The following is a 22,355-nucleotide window of genomic DNA, read 5'->3' on the forward strand; positions in this document are numbered from 1 at the left end:
CAATGGGCCTCTGGAAGGTCTTCTGGAGGTGCTTCGCAATCAGGCCTGGGAAGGGAGGGGATAAGCTCAGACTAGGAGAGGGCTGAGCCAGGAAAACTCAACACCCAACCCCATCGAGCATCTTTCAGCACCATCCCCTATGCTGCTTACTTCAGGGTGTATCTGAGACAAGAGTTTTCCCCTATGGAGCCAGACCTGAGTTTAGCACATACCCAAAAGTCAGGGGTGGTGTGGGATGAGTGCAACCAAAGCAGAGAGACCTTCAGAGGATTTTACTTCTGGCCTTTGCAGATGTGAACGTGTCCTTTGTCACATCCAGAGTAAAGTTCCCGACCAGCTTTTTATAACACCAAGGCCAAGTGTTTTAACTGGGCTGTCTTAAGTGACGCCCTTCATGCCAAAATTCAGGCTCCTATGTCAAAACTGCTCTGACTTTTATGTAAGTTAAGAGGAAAATGCTCTCCATCCAGGGCAAACCCAGATGCTGACTGGGCAGAAGCCTCCACCTGAGCCAGCCACCTCCTTCACAGGCAATTAGGAGAACTGGCTCTTCCAAGGGTGCAATTCTCATCCTAAACAAACGATGAATAATTCACTATTCAAAGTGCCCGTTTCCCACAGAGGGCTTGTTGCCTCCAGATAACTGGCTCAGATGGGGACATCTGCAATGTCCATGTTCATGAGCAGTGTGATGAAACACTTGTTTGCAAAACTACCATCTTCCCAGACACTGCTCACAGGACTTAAAATAAGATATGGGTTGAGGTGTTTGCAGGTCAATACCTCATTTCAGCTCAGTTGAACTCCTATTCCTAATTGACTTCGTGCTTGTTTCTGCTCAAATTGAACTGCAATAAGTGTCCGCAGGGGTTTCATCACCTTTTTGTGAAGTTAGCAAGGCTGGTTGAGAAATCCCCGTCTTGTTGAAATGCAACAAGTCATCACAGATGGGCATCCACTCACCCGTAACGCCGATCTTCTTTGGGGGGCATCTTTTGCCCAGCAGCATGACAGCTATGAAATCATTGTGCTGCTTGTCCCCCGGCTCCATCCTGCCGAGACCTGAAATATGGAGAAATGGGAGGCTTAGGTTTTTTAGGTCTGTCCACAAAGTTCAAATGGAAGGAGCCATCAGGGAGCATCTCTGCACACCCATCATCAGTCCTGTTCCTCGGACAGGACTGTTTGGGGCAGGAAGCTACTACCCCATGAGGGAAACCCTCCTCCCTTCCTGTCCACGGCAGTGAAAGGTGCACTGGGATGTAAAGTGGTCCTAAAAACACCTTTGTGTCATCAGACTGATCCAGAAGCAAAACAAGCCCAGTCTGGGGCAGGAACAGTCTCAGATGTGAGAGCCCCAGCAGCAGACAGGGCAGGGGCAAGGGGGCAGAGAAAAGGCGGCAGAGAAAAGAGGTAGGGGCAGGGGAAAAGGGGCATGAAAAAGGGAGCAGGAAAAAGGGGGAAAGGGGTAGGAAAAAGGGGATAGGGAAAGGAGTAGAGATAAGGATAGGGGCAGGGCTCCTTGCCTCTCTCTGAGAAACTGAAAGTCACATCCACAGCAGACTCGGCCAGAGGAAGCAATCACCCCGAAAGGCAGCAGCGCACCGTCCCGCAGCCCCCCTCCCGCTCCCCCCTCCCCCCCCCCCACCCCGTTCCCAGCTTCAGCACAAAGCCCCCCTCCCCTCCCTCCCGTGCACCTCCCCCAGAGACCCCAGCACCCAGGCACGACCTGACCTCTTCCCTCCACCCCTTCCCCACCGGCGCCCGGCAGGGGGGCTCTCCCAGCACCCCTTCCCAGCACCCCCCTTTCCCACCGGAGTTTCCCAGAGGCCACTTGGCCGACCGCAGCCGTCCCTCCCAGCCCGCATCGCGCAGGACCCTTCAGCAAAGTTCCACCTCCCCCGCCGCGGTGCTTTACCGTAGGCGCGGGCAGGATGCCAGGCCCGGCGGGTGCCGGGGGCCGGCGGCTGCCCCCCGTCTCCCCCCAGGCAGCCCTCCCTGGGGAGCCGGCAGCGGGGCAGCCTGCCGGGCAGCCTGGGAGATGTAGTTTCAGTAGGAAGCGTGGCCCTGGGCCCCCCGAGAGCGAGCGGCACACGGCGGGGCTCCGGGCGGGGGGAGGCTGGCTGCGGCCCACGCCGCCTCGCCTCCCCTCCTCTGCTCCGGCTGAGGGGTACCGGCTTTCCTCCCACCCACCCGCTTTGCGAACCTCAGCGGCAGCTGGCGACCCTTGTGCGGGGCCTTCCTCCACGTCGCGCACCGCTAGCGTCCCACGGCGAACCCCGGGCTCGCGGCATGGCCGGGACCCCCGCTCTTTTGCAAGAGCCTCGAACAAAAGCCAACCATCCTCTCGCTTTGCCTGGAGCCTGGAGGCATCCTCATGAATTTCCCACCGCCCGCCCCCCCCCCCCACCTCTGCAACGACAAAGGATAAAAATGTGCTTAAAAAGAGCTGCAAACCTGCATAAAACCCTGCAAATTCAGGAGACAGGGCTTTTAAAAAGAACCTGTTGCATGGCAAAGCACACATTTCCCCATAAAATTGCAAGACATAATGATGCTAGTTATCGAATATTTATAAAACGGGCACGCTTGCTCCTTGTGAGAAAAGCTTAGATACTCTCCCACTTTCAAAAACTGTGAGACTAGCCAAAAAATCTGCGGCTGGAGGACAGCCAGCACATACCCAGGCTGAACGATGACAGCCCGTAATCATTTTTGTCTCACGGCAGATGACTGGCAACAAGCACGTATAAGGCTCAGCCTTCTCCTGGTGCGGCTCTCCTGTTTGATTTCCTGAAGTGCAGGGACAAATATCATAAAAATCACTGAATGAAGGAATAATTCACTTTGGGAGGGACTTCTGGAGGTCAGAAGTCTTGTATCTGGATATAAATAATTGAGATTATAAATCTTAATAGCAAACACCTCAATTTTCAGTACTTCTTGTCTCCTTTAACAGACCTCTGCCTGGCCCAAGCCCTGCTTTTTGCCTTGCCACCATCCTGCAAAGCTGCTAATTAAATGCAGAGGGACTGTCCCTTGCATGAAGCAGAGGAATGAACTCCCCACCCGCCACCCAGACACCTCGCACCATGCTGACTGGCTTTGGATACCTGCCTTTGCCCCCCTTAACCCACCAGCAAAACCCCCTTTGCCCCCGTGGTGCAGGATCAGGCTGGTTCCTGCCTCCTGGAAAAAGCCACATGAACACCTCCAGCATCGCCACCCAGGTGCCAACTGGCTCTGTGGCAATGGGAATGGGCTTGCACCAGAGCGTCAGAGCTTTCTCTCCCTCTCACACACGCACTCCATCTCCAGAAGAAGAAATCTTGGCTGGTGACTTTCTACAGGGGCCACAGACCAGATGACACAGAGACCCAGCTTGGAGCACGTACCTGCCCTGCCCTCTAGATGCAGACAGGGGAATCCAGCACAGATACAAGCTCGGGAGGAGTTGGTTTCCCCTTCCTTTAACTTCTCTTGTTGCATCTTCCACCAGAGAATCCTCCTGCTCCAGGCCCTCCAAGTACATGAGGAGCATCGGTCAGGCAGGAGATGCTCGGACATCTGGCCTTGGCAGATGGGGGACAACTGGCCTTGCCAAGGCCAAGGTGAAAAGGAGATGCTTGCACGTGAGATGGGGCCATCCTCTTTCCTGTGAACAGGCTCCAGAGAGGGCTGTGTTCACTTGGGGTGAAATAAGCCATGAAATGAAGCCCAGCTCCACCAGCCCTGCTTCAAAAAGCTGCCAGCAGATACAAAAAGGATCCTGCCGGAGGAGGAGAGTGCTCAAAACCTTGTTATAAGAGCACAAGGCAGATTGAAAAGGAAAAGCAATGATGGAGGAAGGAAGGAGCCTTGGTGGTGCATTAAAAACTGGAACTGGGTGGAGATCATCCCCACCCACTCGCCTCTCCCTCTTGAGCAAACAAATCGGGTTGCTGAGTTTTACAGCACCAAGGATCAGCCCAGGCTGCCTGGAGCTGACCCAGTTGGGTGCTCGCTCCCGAGGTCCCCGGCTTCCCCCCAAAAGTGCCAGGGGCTTCCTTCGCCAGCTCTGCTCACCTGGGACTGTGCTGGCGATTTGGGCTCTGACCGAGGCCAAAGCTGGAGAGAGGAGTGGTGGGCACTGGTATGGGGGGTAACCTTTCTCAAGGAGGGGATGTCCCTGCACTTTCTTCAGCTGTGTCCATTTTGGGGCTAATATACACATGCTTTTATGCCCAGCCCCGTAAATTGTGCAGTGAACCTCAAGGCCACGACTTCAAAAAAGGGGGCTGGAAAAAGCATACACACACACACAAATAAGAAATGCCTGTTTCTAGAACCTCCAAAACCCTTCTGTGTCCTGCATGGCCCTAAATCACCACACAGCATCACCAAAAACCAACCTGGTAATGTATTTGGGACCCCAAACCCAATTCAGAGATGTTCCGTTCTGCACAGCCTGTTCCAACCTGATTTAAGGCTGAGACTGAAGGTTGAGGCTTTAAAGCATCCCTTTACAAGTCTTTCTCAGGTGACTGATTTCCTCCTCCATCTCATTAGCGGCCGCCAGCAGATGCTGTTTCCCCAGCAGAAGCCACACTCCACTTGTTACAGCCATCTCGAAACCATCCTGTCATTTCTTCTCTCCTCGTGGCCATGGCAAAGCCTGGAGAATATTTATCAAGAAGCAGACGCAGCAGCTTTTTATGGTTAAGCTCAGGTCATTAATCTCTATCAAGAGTTTTCATAACCTTCCTCAGCTTCCCCATGTTTGTTTAACTCTCGGATGGTCACTCCATGGAGCTCCAGGTAATTGCAGATTAACTGCTTTTCAATATTAATGGCTTTTCATTAATGTGCTGTGCTCTCTCCCCTCCAGAGCCCGGGAAATAGCTATTAGCATTGTGCCCGCAGCTCCCCACGGTGCAAATTACTTTTGTCTTTTGGGCCAAAATTCCATCACATGAGTCCAAATCTTCTGTGTGCTATGGCTGCTTTGTAGCAGAAGTATTTCGGAGCAAGGGCGATTCCTTCCTCCAGCCCAATGCAGTGAGCTTCCTCCTGCAGATAGCTCAGAGGAGCTGCTCTCAAGCCACCCCAAACTGCAGCATACTCAAGGACGGGTAGGGACAGTGGCACCTCTCCAATGCCCTCCTCCTTCTAGGAGGGATCTTTACTTACATAGCCCCCACCCCAAGGCGCCATGAAGCAGGGCAGGGCAGGACATGTGGCCACAAAAACCTCCCAGATTACATGAAACCTGCCCAGAAGTGACATGAGGGCTGCAGCCCAGCCTTCATCAGAGTAGTGTGGTCATGGTATGAAAGCAAGAGCCTCAGCCCCTCCACTCTGGCAGCACCTCCAGGTGCCGGGGGTGCAAACTTTGCTGCACTAGTGCTGTAGGACCATGTGGGGTAGATGGAGCCGATACTGTGCATCCTCATCTGCATGGTCCATGGGGATGGTCGCTGGTGAGTCCCATACCCTGAGTCACATCTTGGGGTGCACAAGTCAGCATGGGCTGGGAATGGGCTAAGAGTGAAGCTATGCGGACAACCAGTGGTTGATTTTGCTGTCTCATTTAGCCTCTAGCCAGGACACAGAGCATGCTTATCGCAGAGGCACTAAAGAGCTAGTCCTGTATCTCCAACACCTTCCTTGCCAGCCTGTCCTCTTTCTCTCCTCTCAAGCCTCTTAGGGAGCTTCAAGATCTTGATCTTGTTTAAGAAGCTCCACAGGACACATAAAGCCTTCCCAAGAACTTGCCTCTTGCCGAGTTATTCACAGTCAAAGAAACTTCCCACCCCAGGCTGCCAGCACATTAATCCTCTGCTTTAAAAATACCAGTGGACTCAGTGTTTTTGCATGAGCTCAAAGCTCTGTGTATTTGTCCCCCTGGCCCGTGAGCAGCTGGGATGAGCCGGCTCCTGTGCCCACGCCGTCCCCTCTAGCATCCTCTGCTCCACATCCAGCCTTGCCCTGGGATGCCGAGCTGCCCCGCTCCAGGCATTACACAGGACATGAACTGCACCAGCAGGCAGATCATATCTTGGTCAAAAAGAGGCCCCAGTCCCCTCTTTGCTGACACTGAGCTGGGACCAACACGTCTAGATGCTACTGAGTGGAGGCCCCTCACCCCTCTGCAAGCCCTCTGTCCTGCCGCCTGGGTGGAGGAGGAGACCCCCACTATCTGGGGGGCAGGGACAACTTGAGGTGGGACTTCAGCCCCAGGGCTTTGTCCACCACGTCCGGGGGCTGCAGGCTGTGCCACTGGGCAAGGGGCCGGCGTGGGTTGGACAGCATGTCGGACCAGTGACGCAGCTGGTTGCCTGTGGCCCGGGAGCCTAGGAAGAGTTTGCCGATGGGCTCATTCTTGGTCACTTTGTCATGATCCCAGATGGAGATGACCACGTCCACGTTCTGGGGGGGGGCACACAAGAAAGAGGGTCAGTGGGAGGAGGCGTGCCTCATCAGGGACCTGCTCAGCTGCAGGGAAACCTACCTGGATCTGACTGAAAGGCACCTCAAAAACAAACACCTCATTGAAGTAAGGGCTTAAGGTGTTTTTCTTCACACTTGTCTTCTTCTTCTTCCATTTCTTCCTGTTCAGGATGAGATGCACCTTGACAAAAGGATCTGAGGAGAGAGAGGACATGGCTGACACAAGTGACAATTTTTGACTGAGGAGCTCAGCCACAAAACAGCTTCCCTGGGCCATTCCCAAGCAGAGCATGGCATCCCACTTGCTCACCACCCCTTGTGGTGAGCATCCACCCCTCTTCCCCTTGCCAGCCACCCCAGAGTTGACCTCTGCCTGCCTCCTCCTGCCACGAGCTCCCCCTACCATCCAGCCATGACATCTCCTCCTGGGAGATACCTCCAGCTCTGCCCAAAGCTAGAGTATCTGTGCTGGGGAAGGCTGGGAGCCAGCCAAGGGCTGGGTATGGTGGTGGGAGAGGGAAGCAGGTCTCTGCACTGAGAGCTTTCAAGGCTTTGCAGTTAATGCCTGGGCAGGGGTAGGGACATCTAAGCATGAGCAGTCCCTCCTGACCTGAGAGCCCATGGGAGTCCATCCGCTTCAGCTTCTTGGCTTCCAGGATGAGCACCGTCAGCTTGCCAGTGCTGGGGACATAGCGCAGCGAGAAGCAGATCTCGCCCAGCCGCTCTTCCTGATGGAGACATGCCAGCAATGAGCACCGGGCAGAGGAGCTGGCTCACCTGGGGCTGGAGCACCAGGCTGGACCCATTTCTCAGGTCTCCCCCACGCTCATGCTTGCCCCCAAGGGGCTGCTTCTTGGGGAGGTGGCAAACAAAACAAAAGCAACAGTGTGTTCCTCCCGGCAGAGTTTCCCACCCGCCAGGACCAACCTCCACTTTACTGGCCGCCACCAGGTCGCTCCACTGCTCGATGACGTGCTGCAGGCTGACGCTGGCCAGGGGCAGCCGGACCTCACCAATGATGTCATGCTTGGCAAAGCGGTTGAAGTCATAGATCTGCATCACCAGTGTGGATTCAGGCACCTCCGCCTGGGGTACCTGCAGGGGAGGACCCAAAAGCAGGACTCACTCCTCAGTGGCAACCCTGCCCCACAGGATGGGGCGGTGGACGTGATAACAGGTCTTTCTCTCTGACACTTCCCCATCCGGTTACAAAGGCATCTCCCTGCCTGGAGAGGTTTGTGCCCAGGCAGCAGTGCCATGCAACACTCTTGATGGGACCATAAAAACATCATCAGCTATAGTTTTCTACCTGGAAAGTGAAGCTCTCATTGAAGACGGGGTTCAGGGTCTTACGGTAAACCTTGGTCTCGTACTTCTTCTTCATATCGGATGTTAGGTAGACGATCACGTACGGATCGGATGTGCCTCCACTGTCCATGGCCTTCAGCTTGGCTGCCTGCTTCACACCGACTTTCAGCTTAAAAGGAGCGATGCACAAGGTCACCAGGTGGAGGACGACAGGGCAGATGACTGGGGGCTCAGTGGGAAGCAAGCAAGTGCAGCAGGGAGGACACCTCCACGCACGTGGGCATGAAAGCCAGCAGGCTGTGGGCGGGGGCGAGGTGCAAGAAGGTATGGTCCACCTTGGTGGGCAGCAAAGAGGGACCATGCAAGACCAAAGCCTTTTCCCTGCCATGCTATGGCCGCAAGCATCCCCACCTCCTGCACACGGAAGTTGTACTCCAGGGAGTACTGCAGCTTTCCTCGCCCTGCCTGCTCCGCTCCCCGCTCCAGGTCCTCCATCTCAGGCTGTACCTGCAGCAGAGAGCAGCACTACCCTCAGGACATGCTCAGCCATGTCCCCGGCCATGCCGTGCTCCCACCACCCCCAGGACCGGGCAGTGTGGCAGCAAACCTCCGGGGAGGAGGGAGGTGGGGGAGAGGGGAAAGCAGGACGCACGAGGCAGGCTGTGCTGGAGCCACTGACAGCACGCAAGCTGACTCTCTCCTTCTTCTTGGGCTTCTTCTTGCCACAGCAGCACCTGACGATGCAGATGAGGAAGAGGAGGAGGAGAACGGCCACTGCCACAGCCACAGCAATGAGCGCCCATTTGGGTACTGGTGCGATGTTCAGGGAGCAGAGATGGACAGAAGAGTTAAACTCAAGCGAAAACGTGTAGAGTGCATTTAACACCCTTCCCGGTGCTTCAGCATTAAGGAGTTGTACTTTCAAAATTGCCCCTATAATGCTGGACAGGCCCCATGCAGGGAGGCTGCGGCTGCAGACCATTCCCCAAATGGGCAGCAAGGATGCCCTGCGCTCCTGGAGCAGCGCAGTACCACGTTGCAGCATCCCCACCCCAATGGACACTGCTGGAAAAAGGGATTTGAAGGGAGGGAGAAGTGGATACACAGCCTCAGAATCCAGGAGCCCCCCAGGAAAACGCTGCCTGAGGGAGCAGGGCAAGCACTGTCATACTTACATGGGATCCAGCTAAGCCAGCCACCCAGAAAGCCTGGCCGAGCCGTGGTGGCAATGGACACAGGGCTGCCGGCAAGTGGGGAGACCGTCGCCCTGCCTCTCCTGGCTGCCACCGCCATGGCTAAGCTGGGGTGACCTGGGGACGCAAGCAAAATTAACAGGGTGGGGATTTCCTTTCCAGTAGCACGGTGTGCTGCCCGGTGGCCCAGGGCTCTAATGAGAGCAAACACAATTAAAACATAGAGCCCAGCGTAAGCATTTAGGGCTTGGCCACTTTGGCAATGAGGTGTGAAATAGATCAGGAGGGAGCCGCAGGGCAGGGAGGGCTCTGCGCCAGCCGGCCCCTCGCCTACAGCCTTCTCATTTATATCCTTGCAAGCCTGCCTTCGGAAGGGGGAGGGAGAGGGAGGATGGATTAGGGAGTTTTCCTTTGTTTTTGAGAAGAGGAATCACCTGGCTGTAGGGGAAAAAAACCCAAGAGCTGTTTTGTGCTGGCTCCTCCCTGGACAGCCAGCATGAGCTGAAGGGTTTGCTCAGCCCCAGGCAAGCCCCACCATTAGCTAACACCCTTTTTTGGCTATTTTCCCCCCTCTTGCAGAGCTGAGGAGCAGGAGGGTTTGCTCCTGGGCTTGCAGCGGGGCTGGTGCCCACATTGCAGGTGGCAGTGGTGCCACCAGGCTGGGTTCACACTGGCTTGGAAACTTTGCGTAAGCCCAACCCGTGCACATGGCAACACTGACGCAGCTTAAGGGAAGGCTTCAAATTTAAAGCAGAATGGCTTTTCACTACTGCTCTCCCCATAGCAAGGCTCTTATTCTAGCATGAACACTTCCTCGTAGCCAAAACTTCCTTCTTGCTTCCTTTCGGGTGACGAGCGGCAGCAGGAGAGGTGCACCAGGAGCCAGGCTGCACGGCAAGTGGGTCTGCAGCCATCACGGCACTGGCGGCACCCGGTCCCAGTGCCGTGACAGAGGCTGGCAGGTATGTGCCTGTTTGCCTTGGCTTCCCCAGCTGCCTGCCCCGGGTCTGAGTGGGTCCCTGCTCAAACAGCCAACACCACCTCACTCTGCCCACGTTCTGCCCACGCCGCAGGGCCATGGCTCCTTGCACGGATATCCTACCGGGGAGAAACCACCTCTGCGCCTCCCTCCGCTGAGCCCACAAAGCCAGCAAGAGCCTTTAATTTTCCCAACAGTGGGCTTTGCCGCGTGCAGGCATAGGGCTGGAGGGATGTGGGAATTGCTATCATCCATGCGGCATCATCGCTGGGGCAGTGAGGTGCAGGTTAAGTGACTTGCCCAGGGCCACCTGGGACATCTGTGCCGTTGGACACCCGAGCTCTACTCGCAGCCTCGCCACCAGCAGCTTTTCTCCTGTCACTGCACATGGAAAGTGGTGGCTGGTGACGTGCCTGTGATATTTAGGAGGAGCCGGGCTGCGGCTTCAGGCTGTGGCAGTGGGTGGACACAACAGCACAGACGAGCAGGCACCCACCCAGCACAGAATTAGGTGTTTCAGCACTTTTTCCCTGCCAGACCCCCATGGGCTGTGTCACATTAGTCTGACATTGGCCCTGGTTTAAAAAAAAAGCTCATCCCAGCCCCGTGGGGTGACCTGAGCCGCTGTTTTAGTGACGATGGGGACAGCCCTGCTGCGGTCTGGGAGAGGCAGCGCAGCCTCGGTGAGCTCTGCAGGGAGCATCAAGCACCCCTGCTCCTGGAAGAGGGGCTGGGGGAGCCCTGCTTCTCGCTCCCAACCCTGTGGTGACTGGGGTCCCAAAACCAGACTTACCGATGCGTTTCCTTCCCAGCCTCAGTCTCCCTTCCCCGCCGTGCGGGCTCTGAGCCTAGCTGCCGTGCGTGGCAGGGGCATGCTGCGGGGTGAGACAGGACCCCGCTGGGTGCGGAGCCGAGGGTGCAGCAGGGATGGTGGCTGCACTGCACAGCCGAAACAGGAAAGTCTGCTTTGCCAGCCCAGGAACCAGGCAGCCCCAGCAGCTCCGTCGGCTCCACCTTGCTGCTGACCCAAGCGGTGCTCACGCAGGCGAAAAGCCAGAGGGGAACTCCCTGCCGGACCAGGAAGCAAAACCTGCCCTCCTGCCTATAAGAAGCCAGTGGGCATCGCTGCCCAGCTCTATGCCCTGGCAAATTCACTTCTTCAAGTTATTCCTGCAGCGATGCTGGGCTGGACCGTGTGGCTGCAGGCACTTCGCACAAGGGGACGGACGCTTGCAAGGAGACGGGTGCATGGCTGCATCCAACCCTGGTGAGCTCTGCACTTAGGGAGCCCAGCTCATTGGCCTACAGGGACACACAGTGGTTTAATGCACCACACGAGGGCCCGGGAAATGCGTGCGGCAGTGGGGATGAACGAGGATGCTCTGCTCCAACCCGGCAGGGAGGACTGACAGGGTGAGGGGATACTGCTTGGGTGGCTCCATCCCCCAGCACCAACAGGAGCAGCACAGGCACACGGCCAGGAGCGATTTCACTGGCATCCCTGTAGCATTAAATTTATCCTTGCACACTTCTTCTCTTGCTGCCAATTCAGCAAAGTCAGCCCAAAACCCGCCTTGTCACCATGGAAATTTGGGGCGGTACTGGAAGCAGGGAGCGATACTGCCAGTGCCCGATGGCTGATGCGGAGATGGGGGAAGAGGCCCCGGAAACAAGACCCATCCCAGCTCTGCCCGGCCACCCTGGCTCACTGGTCCTGCCAGATTTTCACATGGCCACCAAGGCGTTGCCACACTGGGCGCCTGGCCACAGGAGAGGTGCAGGGGCTGCCCCTCGGTCACCCGAAACATGGTCTCACTCGCAAGCACCCTGCACTCCTGCTGCTCAGAGAAGCATCGTCTCCAGGAGCAGGAGTTGCTGTGGGAATGATGATGCAGCAAAACTCTGGAAGGGGAAACATAGATGTCAAAACACTTTTTGCTCTAAACTGGCAGTCCTGGAGGATGCATGGGAGAAATGCATAAGGGGGACAGGGGGAAAAGGGAACATGTCCAGTAAAATCAGTCAGGGAAAGGGGGTTTGCATATGCATGCTAAAAGCTGAGCATATCGGTAGCCTTTTTGACAGGCTGTTTGCTAGAGACAAGCATCTCTGTGAAGCCAAGCTGTGCAGGACCCCAGTTGCAGCCTGCACTTTGAAAGGAGATTTGGTGATGCTGGTGATTACCTGGTGCCACACAAGGGGACGGCTGCTTGGCCTTAATGCTGGTGAGTTTGGTCTCCTTTGGCAGGAGCCAAGCTGGGGAGGCTGCTGGTCTGGGCCATCTTCCAGCAGCGGGGCAGGGACGTGACCTGGCTGGTCAAGGGAAAAGCTGCAGGATGGCAGCTGCTCCTTTGTGTCAGCACCCCTCCGCCTCCCCCAAATCTCACTCTTGGGCCGAAAGGGGGTGTTGAAATACCCCAACAGCATGAGCCTCACGGGGCTGGGTGCCGCACAGCCCACCTGGAAAAGCAAGATCCCAGCCCAAAAATCACCCCTGCTCAGGGCAGTGAAATTGCAGATGTGGTGAGCTGCCGCTGCACCCTGCCACACTTTGCACCAGCCTTTCTCCCTGGCCCAGGTCTCTGCATCTACCTGCATATGCTGCAAGCTGCTCTTGAACAGGTACCCCTATATTTTCAGTTAAAAACACAACCATTACATATGCAAGGGCTGGGAGGTCTGGAGGCACGCTATAAATACCCTGGCTACAGAAATAGGCATCGCAGCAGCACTTGTGGGCAGCGAATGGCGACTGAGCACGAGCTCCGAGGGAGCCCGAAAAGCAGGACCAGAGCTGAGCCACTTCCCCAGAGCACGGCCGTGTCCACGGCCAGGCCCGGGCGGCCATGAGCCGCCTGCGTGGTGCTGGCTGGGAAATGCAGTCTGGCTCGGGCACGACTCCAACCCGCTGGGCTGCCTACAAATCCCAGCACGCCGGGGAGCGGAGCTGCACCCCAGCCCGGCTCCTGCCTGCTTCCTGCCAGCACGGGAAGGGGGAAATATAAACAGCAGCATCTTGGGCAAAGTTTGGATGCTGCCACTGGACAGGCTGCACCAGGGAGCAGCGGCAGCGCTCGCAGTGAGTTTGGGCTTTTCTGTCTAGCAACATCCTGGCTGTGTGCAGTGGGGTAATAGCTGCTCTGTGCTACGCAGCTGTAGGATGAGCTGCGGGGACCAGCAAGCATCTGCCTGAAACGCCTTCCTGCGTGTCTGGCATTGTGTGCATGGGGGGTGCTCCTGCAGAGAGGAGTGTGTGCATGTGCATATACACGTATCTGTATGCAAGCAATACTGCAGTTATTAGAGGCAGGTAGATGGAAAGGAGAAGTCAGGCTCGGTTTGCAGCACTTGGAAGGACAGAGCAGAAATCAGAGGTGGTGTTTTCCCTCCAGGAAGTGCTGCTCAGCTCCATTGCCTCCTCTCATTTCATCTTCACTTTTAGAAAAGTGCTGAAATTTGGTCAGAGGAAAGCTTCTCCCTGCTCAGCAGACAAGGGCTGGTGGTTGCCACCCTCTGCCCTGTTCTGTGGGAGGAAACCCCCTTCCCAGCATGGGTTATGGGTGGAAGAAGCAGAGGGATGCTCAGGATCTCCTGGCTTTCCAGGCACCCCCTGGCTGGGGAAACAACCCTGCCAGTAGGGATTTCCACCCCTGGGGCAGCTGGGGAGTGCACATGCAAACATTAAACGCCCATGGCAAGGCTCTGGCTCTCGGGGCTGGCATCAGCCAAGTGCATTTCCTACCAGCCCAGGCAACACTTTGCACAGCCCCTGAATAATAAAAATGAATTAAAGAAAATTGGGGCAAAAGAAAGGTCTTCCTGGAGACCCTGACTTCCCCTTTACACTGCATGCTGGCTTTGATCTATGCTTGCACAGCCCTCAGTAATCAGGTAGGGCATGAACTGGTAAATGAGGTTTTAACCCCCCTGCCATTCCCAGCATATCTGTGCAGAGACATCGTTGTTGCCTCTGCTCTCCAGAGAAACCCCACAGCATACTTACAGGAGCTGCTGGGTGGAAACAACCCTCATGGGATGCCCCTCAGGGGAGTGGGAACAGTTCTCATCCCACAGGTTGAATCCTGAAAGTCCACTTCTAACACTGACTTGTGCATAGAAATGAAGTGTACAGCATGGTGGTTACAGAAACCGCAGGACCCGGGTGTACAAAAATAAATGTGATTTCTTATTCAGCTGCTAGGCGCAGGCAGACCGTGTAACCCCTCGTGACTTTCATCTGCCAGACCTGGGTTAGCACAGCCTGCACACAGACCTTTAGTGTAGGAGCTGGCTGGCTGTGGAGGGACAGACAAGCCCCAGCAGTGGGATCCTGTCCTGCACCCAAGTCCTCACCACACATCTCTGCTTACTCAGGCCTTTTGCAGCTGCAAATGAGCTGCTCACACAGTGAACTTGCTTATTTGTGGATACAAATTCACCATTCAAACAAAAAAAAAGTAGGAAGAAAGGCAATAAGTATGTGAACTAGAAGCCTACCCATAAGATCTGACCTATTTTGGCTTTTTAGCTCCAATCAATCTCCAAGCCTCTGTGCGTAAGGACAGGCTTATTTTGCTGGGAAGAGCTTTCAGCAGTTCCCCCTGGAGAAGAATACTGGGGGGGGGGCGCGCAGAAAAAGCAGTGATCTGTGATTGAAAAGCCACTTCATCGTATTTAATTGGAACTATTAGACCAGGCTTTCTCAGAGCAGAGCTGTTCTCAGCAGAAGCAGGCTCATTTGGGCTACTCCACTTGGTGGGTAGGTTGTCCCCTTTCTTTTCCACTCTTCCCCCTCTCTAGATGGGCTGTATTATAATGCATCAGTGTAATTGTGTATTATTTTCTCTTTGAGGTTGAAAGTTGAAGATGGCAGAGCCTGAAAGCACAGTCATAAACACTGATGTGAAACAGGTAAAAGGTTGTTCATTACAAAACACACATCCTGTATGTCTAAAGCAAGTTTTGTAATGCCACCGCAGGAGAGGACACACCACAACCTGGAGCTGTGGTGGCCTGAATTGCCTTTGCCTAGGTTTCAACAGAAGTGGCCTGTCCCAGGGTGCTAGGCACCTGGTCCCAGTGAGGTCCATGTGATTTCCACATAGGAAGAGGTTGCAGGACTGAGCCTCCAGTTGCATGGACAGGACAGGTGCATTTGCTCACAGTTAAATTTTGGAACGGCCAGGGAGAAAGCAGCAGCTTCTGTACATATATAGACGCTCCAGAACAGACAGAAATGAAGGGTAAAACCACCAGTATGTGCAGAGAAACCCAGTAGTGCCCAGCTCAGCACAAATGCGCGACCATGGCTGTGCTGTGCCCACAAACACCAAAATTATGAAGCAGTCATCACCTCTGGTGTGAGCTGTCCTCAGAGCATTTGGCACTTACAAGACAGGTTAGGGTTTCACAACTGCCTACCCCATCCTTGGTGGCCTGAAGACTAAGATTGGGCTTGGTACCTCTTCTTCAAAGGCCCGCTGGCATCAGGAACCGTGATGCATGGGTGGTGCCTCCAACGCCCAACCCCACCACCCTGGTCGGTGGAGCCCTGTGTACCCTTGCTCACCCCACCTCCCCAAGCTCCTTCTTTTCTCCCTGTCCTGCAGAAAGACCCCAGTGAGGCACTGGTCATTGCAGTGACCACCAGAGCCATCTTCAATCTGGAGGAGGAGCACAAGCTCTACCTGGAGAAGGGCAAGGAGGAGTACGCAAGGCACCAGCAGGCCAACCAGGACAAACCCCTGCCACCGGGCACGGCCTTCGCCTTCATCCAGGTGAGCCCCACGCCTGGCCAGGGGCACATGCAGACACTTGCAGGATGGGCTGAAAGCTCAGCTTTCACAGGTTTAGGTCTCAACTCCTATCATGAGGTGCAGATATGCCTGTCCTGGCCTCTTGGCCTCGTTGCAGGGCAGCAAGACCTGTGCTCCTCACCAGTCCCACGTGTCCACCTCCCCCCCGGTGGAGTATCCTGCTCCATACCCTCCTGGTGATGGCTTTTGCAGGGTGGTTGCTTTGTCTGGCTCCCCATAACATGCTAGCCTTGCCCTAGCTGACAGATGCAGCACAAACCACTAACCTTAACTGTGAAAGAGCCCTGGCAAAGCCATTGCACTCATGCCCCTCCAAAAGACACATCATCTCCTCGCAGGCAGCACAGTATGTGAATGAGAAGATCCTGGAGAGCAACCTGGCAGAGAAGGACCTCTTTGACATCCTGGTGCTCTCCAACAATAGCCCAGAGAGCGGCGTGCGCATCATCAACAGCGCCAAGCACTACGGTAAGGGGGACCCCATCCCTGGGGGCATCTGCTTCCCCCGGGAAGCTATGAAACAGATAAGGCACCACAGTGGAGCATCAGTGGCAAATACAGAGCCAGGGGACACAAGGGGAAGGGGTTATTTCGGAAACAAGCCCAATTCCTGCCAGCCCCATGCAGCTTGCCCAGGGTGCCAGAGCACACCTAGGGTACAGGCTCCTTAGCATAGCCAGGCTCCCTTTGGCCATATCCTTTGCACCAGGGGGTCTGGCAGCATTTTGCACAGCCTGGGCATCCTCAGGCAGCTGCTAAAGAAACAGAATTCTTAAAAAGAAAAAAAAAAACTGAAACAACTAAATCCCAGAGTGCTGTCAGGAAGGCTCATTTAAGGGAGGTATGAAGGGAATATTTAACTGCACTCTGCAGTTTCACAGGAGCAACGGGACAAGAATATGCAGCAAGAACAGGGGCAGGTTCCCCACACAGCACTGGGAAATTAATTGCCCTGAGCTCTGCAAAGCATGCCGAGACCCTGGGGCGGGGGGGGCTGCAAGGAGGATGTTGCCCCCTAATAGACTTTGCTCACATCCCCTGACCTGAAGGCCTGGAGATATCCAAGTTCTGCTTCGTCAGCAACAAGGACTCTACGCAGTACCTGAAGTCCCACGGCGTCAAGCTCTTCCTCTCAGCTGACAGGATAGATGTCTGCAATGCCCTCCAGAGAGGTGCGTTCTCCCCTCCATCCCACGTCCCAAACCCACCACAGTTTTTCCAAGCAGCCCAGCACCAAGAGGCAACACCAGAGTCCGCGCTCTTACAAGGGCAAGGACCTGAATAGCATGTTGATTACCAGTACAGTCCTGAATGGTTCAATCTCCTCTTCTGTCCCCAATAGCCTGCAAACACACCAGAGTTTCTCAGATGCCTTCACAAGCCAACAAGTGATTCATGCATAATTCTGGCCGTAGCTCTGCCATGGGCTGGTCATTCCCTGCCTGACATTTAAGCCTTTCTAACCGAAGATGCTGCCCATTGCTGCTCCCTGTATCAATGAGAGTGTATCAGTGATTCCCAGGGCTTTGTGAGGATGCTATAGCAATTTGCTTTCTTGGTACATGCAGAGTTACCATGTACTCAGTGATAGATGTAAGCACATGCTTGACGTGCATCAGAGGGAGTGCAGTCTCCTCAACGGCTCTAAGGGAGGTAATTGCCTCCTTATTAATTTGCTTGGGTATGAGCACATCAGCTGGCCAAGGTCCTTCAAGGTCAGGAGCAAGCCATCTGCAGCCTGGGCTTTCCTTCGCTACACAGCACATTCCTGGAGCCTTCTTGAAGAGCATCATTGCTCTGACAAGTGTCTCTCATCCAGGGGCTTCAGTCCACAGATGAAGGTGGGCAGGGAGCAGCCTGTAGGAAGAGAACTGTAATTAAGCCAATTACCCCAATCAAGTGGAGGTGCCAGTCTCTATTACTCACAGCATGGAGTGCTAAATCTGGGCATTAAAGCCAGGCTTCACAGGGTGAGCGAGCACCAGGAGGAGGGCTGCTTCTGCCTACACAACCACCCATCATCTCTTAGCAGACCAAGTATCTCTCCAGACATCAGTCTCTGATCAGCAGCACTTTGTTGTCAATTCTTATCCCTATGGGGGGATAACACAGCCCTAGAAAGGCTGGGCTGACCCCCACAAAAAGAACCCCAGCTTGGAGACCCCGGCATTTGAGGTGTGGGATGGGGCCACAGCAGATGCGTAGGGAGGAGCTGGCCATGCACGAGCTGCCCCCAGGCGGGGGTGTCCCTCCTGAGCCCCACCTTGCTCTGTCTTGCAGGGGTCTCGGCAGCACTTGTCTTCCAGCAGGAGGTGCAGGCCCCGAGCACCCCACTCCGCGTGGTGTTCGACGGGGATGCCGTGCTCTTCTCCGACGAGACGGACCAGGTCTTCCAGGAGCAGGGGCTGGAGGGGGCAGTGCGATATGAGCGGGCAATGGAGGCCGTGCCCATGGGAGAGGTGAGTAAGCCACCCCACTTTGATGGGCATCCACAAGCTCTGCACCCACCGTGAGCATCTCTCCCACTAGGGCTTTGCCATGAGTAGCCAAAGAAGCACAAACCCTTACAGGTTCCCTTTGCATCCACCACTCAGTCCCTGGTGTGGGCCTGATCTGGAGTCCCACTGGAGATGGATCTGGCCCACTGTCTCCTGTAAGTGAGCATCAGCTCCCAAATATCTAGGATTGTGGTTACCTCCACTTCACCTTTTGTAGGCTAGGACTTCTTGTTGTGCAAGTCCCTGCAGAACTCGGACGCAGAGGCACTGCTCGCTGGGATGTACCTTCCTGGTCACTTTGGGATTAGGATGAGCACCACAATGCTCACCTTCCTCCCGAGCACCGCAGTGCGCAGTACCAGTCCCAGCACTGCCCAATCCTGCAGCCCACAGGCATCCCTGTGCTCTGCAGAGCCCTGAGAGACCCTGGAAGAGGAACAAGTGGCTTGTACAGGCAGAGTAGGTGTCCTCTTATTTCCCACCCACTCCCAAGTATCTTGCTGTGCTTCCAGGGTCCCCTGAAGGCTTTTGCCATGCACCTTGGGAAGATCCGCAAGAAGTTCAGCCAGGAAAAATCTCCCATCCGCACCTACCTGGTGACCGCCCGCAGTGGCCGAGACATGGGCGTCCGAGCCATCAAGACACTCCAGGAGTGGGGCCTGGCCATTGACGAGGCTTTCTTCATGGATGGGGCTCCCAAGGGCCCCATCCTCGCCCAGATCCAGCCCCACATTTTCTTTGATGATGGCCTTCATAACATCCAGGGGGCTCAAGATGTGGGCGTACCCTCTGCCTGGGTCCCTTCCTGCTACTGATGGGCTGCAGGCCAGTAGTCCTCCCTCCCAGCAGCACAGGGGACTGGGCCAGTTGAAGGCAAACCTTCTGGTGGAGAGGGAAGGATTTCCTAAGCTGCAGCAAGCAGCCTCAGGGAAAGGGGGTGAGAGCATTGCATGAGAGCACAGACTACCAGGCAAGACTTGATGCTCATTTCTGCTCCTGATATGAGGTCCTTTAGGTCTTAGGATAAAGCAAAAAGATGCAACTGCTCCAGGAAGGAAGGACAGTCTTGCTGTGACACTGAAGACTATCACCTACCTGCCCTGTAGGAGCTAGAGACTTTTCTCTTCTACAAATAAATAAATGAAGCTATTACCCCACACATGAGCTAAAGGAAGCATGAAACCAAGCACTAAAAAAAGCTAACTTTAGTTGTGCTCAGACAGTCTCCAAGATTTACTCCTAGGACCTCTGCCCAAAGGAAGCACTCAAGACCCTGCCTCACCAGACACACTCAGCTTGGTTTCCTGGGGAGGCTGATGTGTTAGCAGGCAGCTCCAGCCAAACTCAGCAGAGGGAAAAAGACTTCAAAGCCATAAAAAACCTACAGGCTTTTTAGAAATGGGTGACCAGGTTGAAGAAGGAAAGCCCAAGCTCTGCCCCTATACAGAAGAGGGTATATCACAAGTCACCTTTCCTTAGGCACACAGGCTGCTCACAGAGTGCCATTAGGAGACCCAGACCTGTAGGACACTGAAGCTGCAGGAGATGGGCCAGGAACAAGACTGCAACCCAGATCTGAAGTCTATCCTGGAGGCAGAGCTACTATGTAGCTCTGATGTCTCTCCAGGAGAGGGCACTGGAGATGGGCTGCCTACAGCACAAGCCATGCAGGGACCAGCACTGCTAACCAGCACCCTGTGGACCAGGGCAGGACTGGGTGCTCAGGCCTGAGCTTAAATGGGTCTCCAGGGCCATGGGTGGAGAGTGTGGGTGGGGGTTCCCAGGTGCAGCTGCTCAGCGCAGATGGGGTTCATGGGTATGCTCAGGACCCTGCCCAGCACCAAGCTACCCTGCATGCAGGAATGCCTCTCCTCCAGCAATTTGGACTCTGCTTCTAATTTTCCTGGGGAGCAAGCAGCCCCCCAAGATTCATTTGCAGGTTTCTTTCCCCAGGGCTGGATGTGAGCAGTTGCCACTAGAGGCTGCTGTGCTGCCTGGAGACACAGCACCCCAAATTCCTGGGAGCTCCCCAGAACCACCTTGTAAGAAAATACAAACTGGCTGCTCAGGGCAGTGCCTGCTGGGTGGCATTGGGATTATGGATGGAGGAGATAAAGATGACTCTGGCTTAGTTTTTTTAATCTCAGCATAATCAGAAGGTAATTTTTCTTTTAAAGCTTCACAAGCATTACTTTCACCAGTGCTTTCTTCCCCCCAATAAATAAATAAATGAGCATCCCTGTGTGAGTGCTTGTCCCTCACACCCATGTTCAGCAGTGTGGGAGGAGGGCTGGGATAACTCAGTACTCCTTTACAGACATTCAGTTCTTTTATCTAGTCTTATACGCATGCATCAAGATGGGTTAAATACACGAGAAACCTTCAGTGGGCTTTGGATTAGGTCCCTGAACATCTTCTTGCATCCATGTCCCCAAGCCCACTCCCCCTGCTGCTACCCTGGGCTTGGGGGCTCTGCACATCTTGCCCTAGCAAGGGGAACTGCTGGCCCCACCATGCCACCGGCACAGGTCCTGTCCCTGCCACCGTGGCCACCATATGGGTCCAAACTCGGCGCTACCAGGGCAGGACAGGCTTGCCCATGTGCAGGGCTTTGGTAGGAAGCCACCTCCAAAGACACAAAGCCCGGCAGGGTTTTGGCACCGGCAGTCTGGCCCCTGGCCGTTTTGCTCAGTCCAAATGCTGAAATTAGATGTCTCAAGGTAGCAACGTCAACAACATCAGCTACTCATCATTCACTAATAACACAAAGCACCCATCAGCCTCAATCACTGAGCAAACATTAATTATGGGATGCTCAAAACATGCCTGGTGAGCAGGTACAGGATGCCATCCAGAGGGACCTGGACAAGCTCAAGAAGTGGGCCCATGTGAACCTCATGAGGTTTAACAAGGTCAAGTACAAGGTCCTGCACCTGGGTCGGGGCAACCCCCGGTATCAATACAGGCTGGGGGATGAAAGGATTGAGAGCAGCCCTGCCGAGAAGGACTTGGGGGTACTGGGGGATGAAGGGATTGAGAGCAGCCCTGCCAAGAAGGACTTGGGGGTACTGGGGGATGAAAAGCTGGACATGAGCCAGCAATGTGCACTCACAGCCCAGAAGGCCAATTGTATCCTGGGCTGCATCAAAAGAAGCGTGGCCAGCAGGCCAAGGGAGGTGATTCTGCCCCTCTACTCTGCTCTGGTGAGACCCCACCTGAAGTACTGTGTCCAGCTCTGGAGCCCTCAGCATGAGAAAGACACGGACCTGTTGGAGCGGGTCCAGAGGAGGGTCACAAAAATGATGAGGGGGATGGAACACCTCTCCTATGAAGAAAGGCTGAGAGAGTTGGCGTTGTTCAGCCTAGAGAAGAGAAGGCTTCAGGGAGACCTTATTGCAGCCCGTCAGTACTTAAAGGGGGCTTTTAAAAAAGGTGGCGGCAATCTTTTTAGCAGAGCCTGTTGTGACAGGACAAGGGAGAATGGCTTTAAACTAAAGGGGGGTAGATTTAGACTAGATATAAGGAAGAAATTTTTTACGCGGAGGGTGGTGAAACACTGGAAGAGGTTGCCCAGAGAGGTGGTGGATGCCCCATCCCTGGAAACATTCAAGGTCAGGTTGGACGGGGCTCTGAGCAACCTGATCTAGTTGAAGATGTCCCTGCCCATGGCAGGGGGGTTGGACTAGATGGCCTTTAGAGGTTCCTTCCAACCCAAACTATTCTATGATTCTATGATACCGCTTTTATGCAGGTCAGATACCACCAGGCTCAGTGCAGGGATCCAAGCACCCATCTCCAGCCCGGCTCACTGTGCACAGCCAACTGCTTCGGTGGTGACTGGTGGTGGGGACATGGACCCAGCGGTGGTGGTGGTGCTCCCAGACATCCTCTGCTGCCCTGACCCATCACCTTTGCCAGCAGGAGCTCGGTCAACGCCTTGGCCGAGGGAGAATTAGCTGAGTCAAGGGTGGTGGGACAGGCCCACGTGAGCCTTCACAGGGCGTGAACTGCTGAGGCAGCGGGAAGGTGCCACGTGCCTTCCTCCAGCACTGTCAGCCCGGCAGGGCATGACAGGGCGAAATGTGCCCAAAATGGGAAAAAAAGGAAGGAAGCTCAGGGTTTGTGGGGTTGC

At 55.0% G+C, this 22,355-nt stretch overlaps 2 protein-coding genes across 5 annotated transcripts; one reads left to right on the forward strand and one right to left on the reverse strand.

Annotated features, from left to right (window-relative positions):
- Window positions 1–5,296: 5,296 nt before the first annotated feature.
- On the reverse strand, window positions 5,297–10,971 carry SYT8 (synaptotagmin 8). 2 transcript variants are annotated; one of them, XM_076344212.1, is made up of 9 exons: window positions 10,703–10,971; window positions 8,913–9,047; window positions 8,390–8,547; window positions 8,149–8,238; window positions 7,739–7,906; window positions 7,357–7,524; window positions 7,040–7,157; window positions 6,491–6,624; window positions 5,297–6,408 (listed from the first exon to the last, which is right to left on the reverse strand). In XM_076344212.1, the coding sequence occupies exons 2-9, from the start codon at window positions 9,028–9,030 to the stop codon at window positions 6,175–6,177; spliced, it is 1,188 nt and encodes a 395-aa protein (XP_076200327.1). In that variant the 5' UTR covers window positions 9,031–9,047; window positions 10,703–10,971; the 3' UTR covers window positions 5,297–6,174. The 2 variants fall into 2 exon arrangements, with proteins under 2 accessions (XP_076200327.1, XP_076200326.1); XM_076344211.1 differs by having other exon boundaries at window positions 8,149–8,244.
- On the forward strand, window positions 9,793–20,461 carry LOC143163246 (cytosolic 5'-nucleotidase 1A-like). 3 transcript variants are annotated; one of them, XM_076344214.1, is made up of 7 exons: window positions 9,793–9,892; window positions 14,762–14,820; window positions 15,519–15,686; window positions 16,064–16,193; window positions 16,775–16,897; window positions 18,006–18,184; window positions 18,736–20,461. In XM_076344214.1, the coding sequence occupies exons 2-7, from the start codon at window positions 14,776–14,778 to the stop codon at window positions 19,036–19,038; spliced, it is 948 nt and encodes a 315-aa protein (XP_076200329.1). In that variant the 5' UTR covers window positions 9,793–9,892; window positions 14,762–14,775; the 3' UTR covers window positions 19,039–20,461. The 3 variants fall into 3 exon arrangements, with proteins under 3 accessions (XP_076200329.1, XP_076200328.1, XP_076200330.1); XM_076344213.1 differs by lacking the exon at window positions 9,793–9,892 and adding an exon at window positions 12,889–12,988; XM_076344215.1 differs by lacking the exons at window positions 9,793–9,892; window positions 16,775–16,897 and adding an exon at window positions 12,889–12,988.
- Window positions 20,462–22,355: the final 1,894 nt, after the last annotated feature.

The sequence above is a fragment of the Aptenodytes patagonicus genome, chromosome 7 (genome assembly GCF_965638725.1).
Source record: "Aptenodytes patagonicus chromosome 7, bAptPat1.pri.cur, whole genome shotgun sequence".
NCBI classification, from domain to species: Eukaryota; Metazoa; Chordata; class Aves; order Sphenisciformes; family Spheniscidae; genus Aptenodytes; species Aptenodytes patagonicus.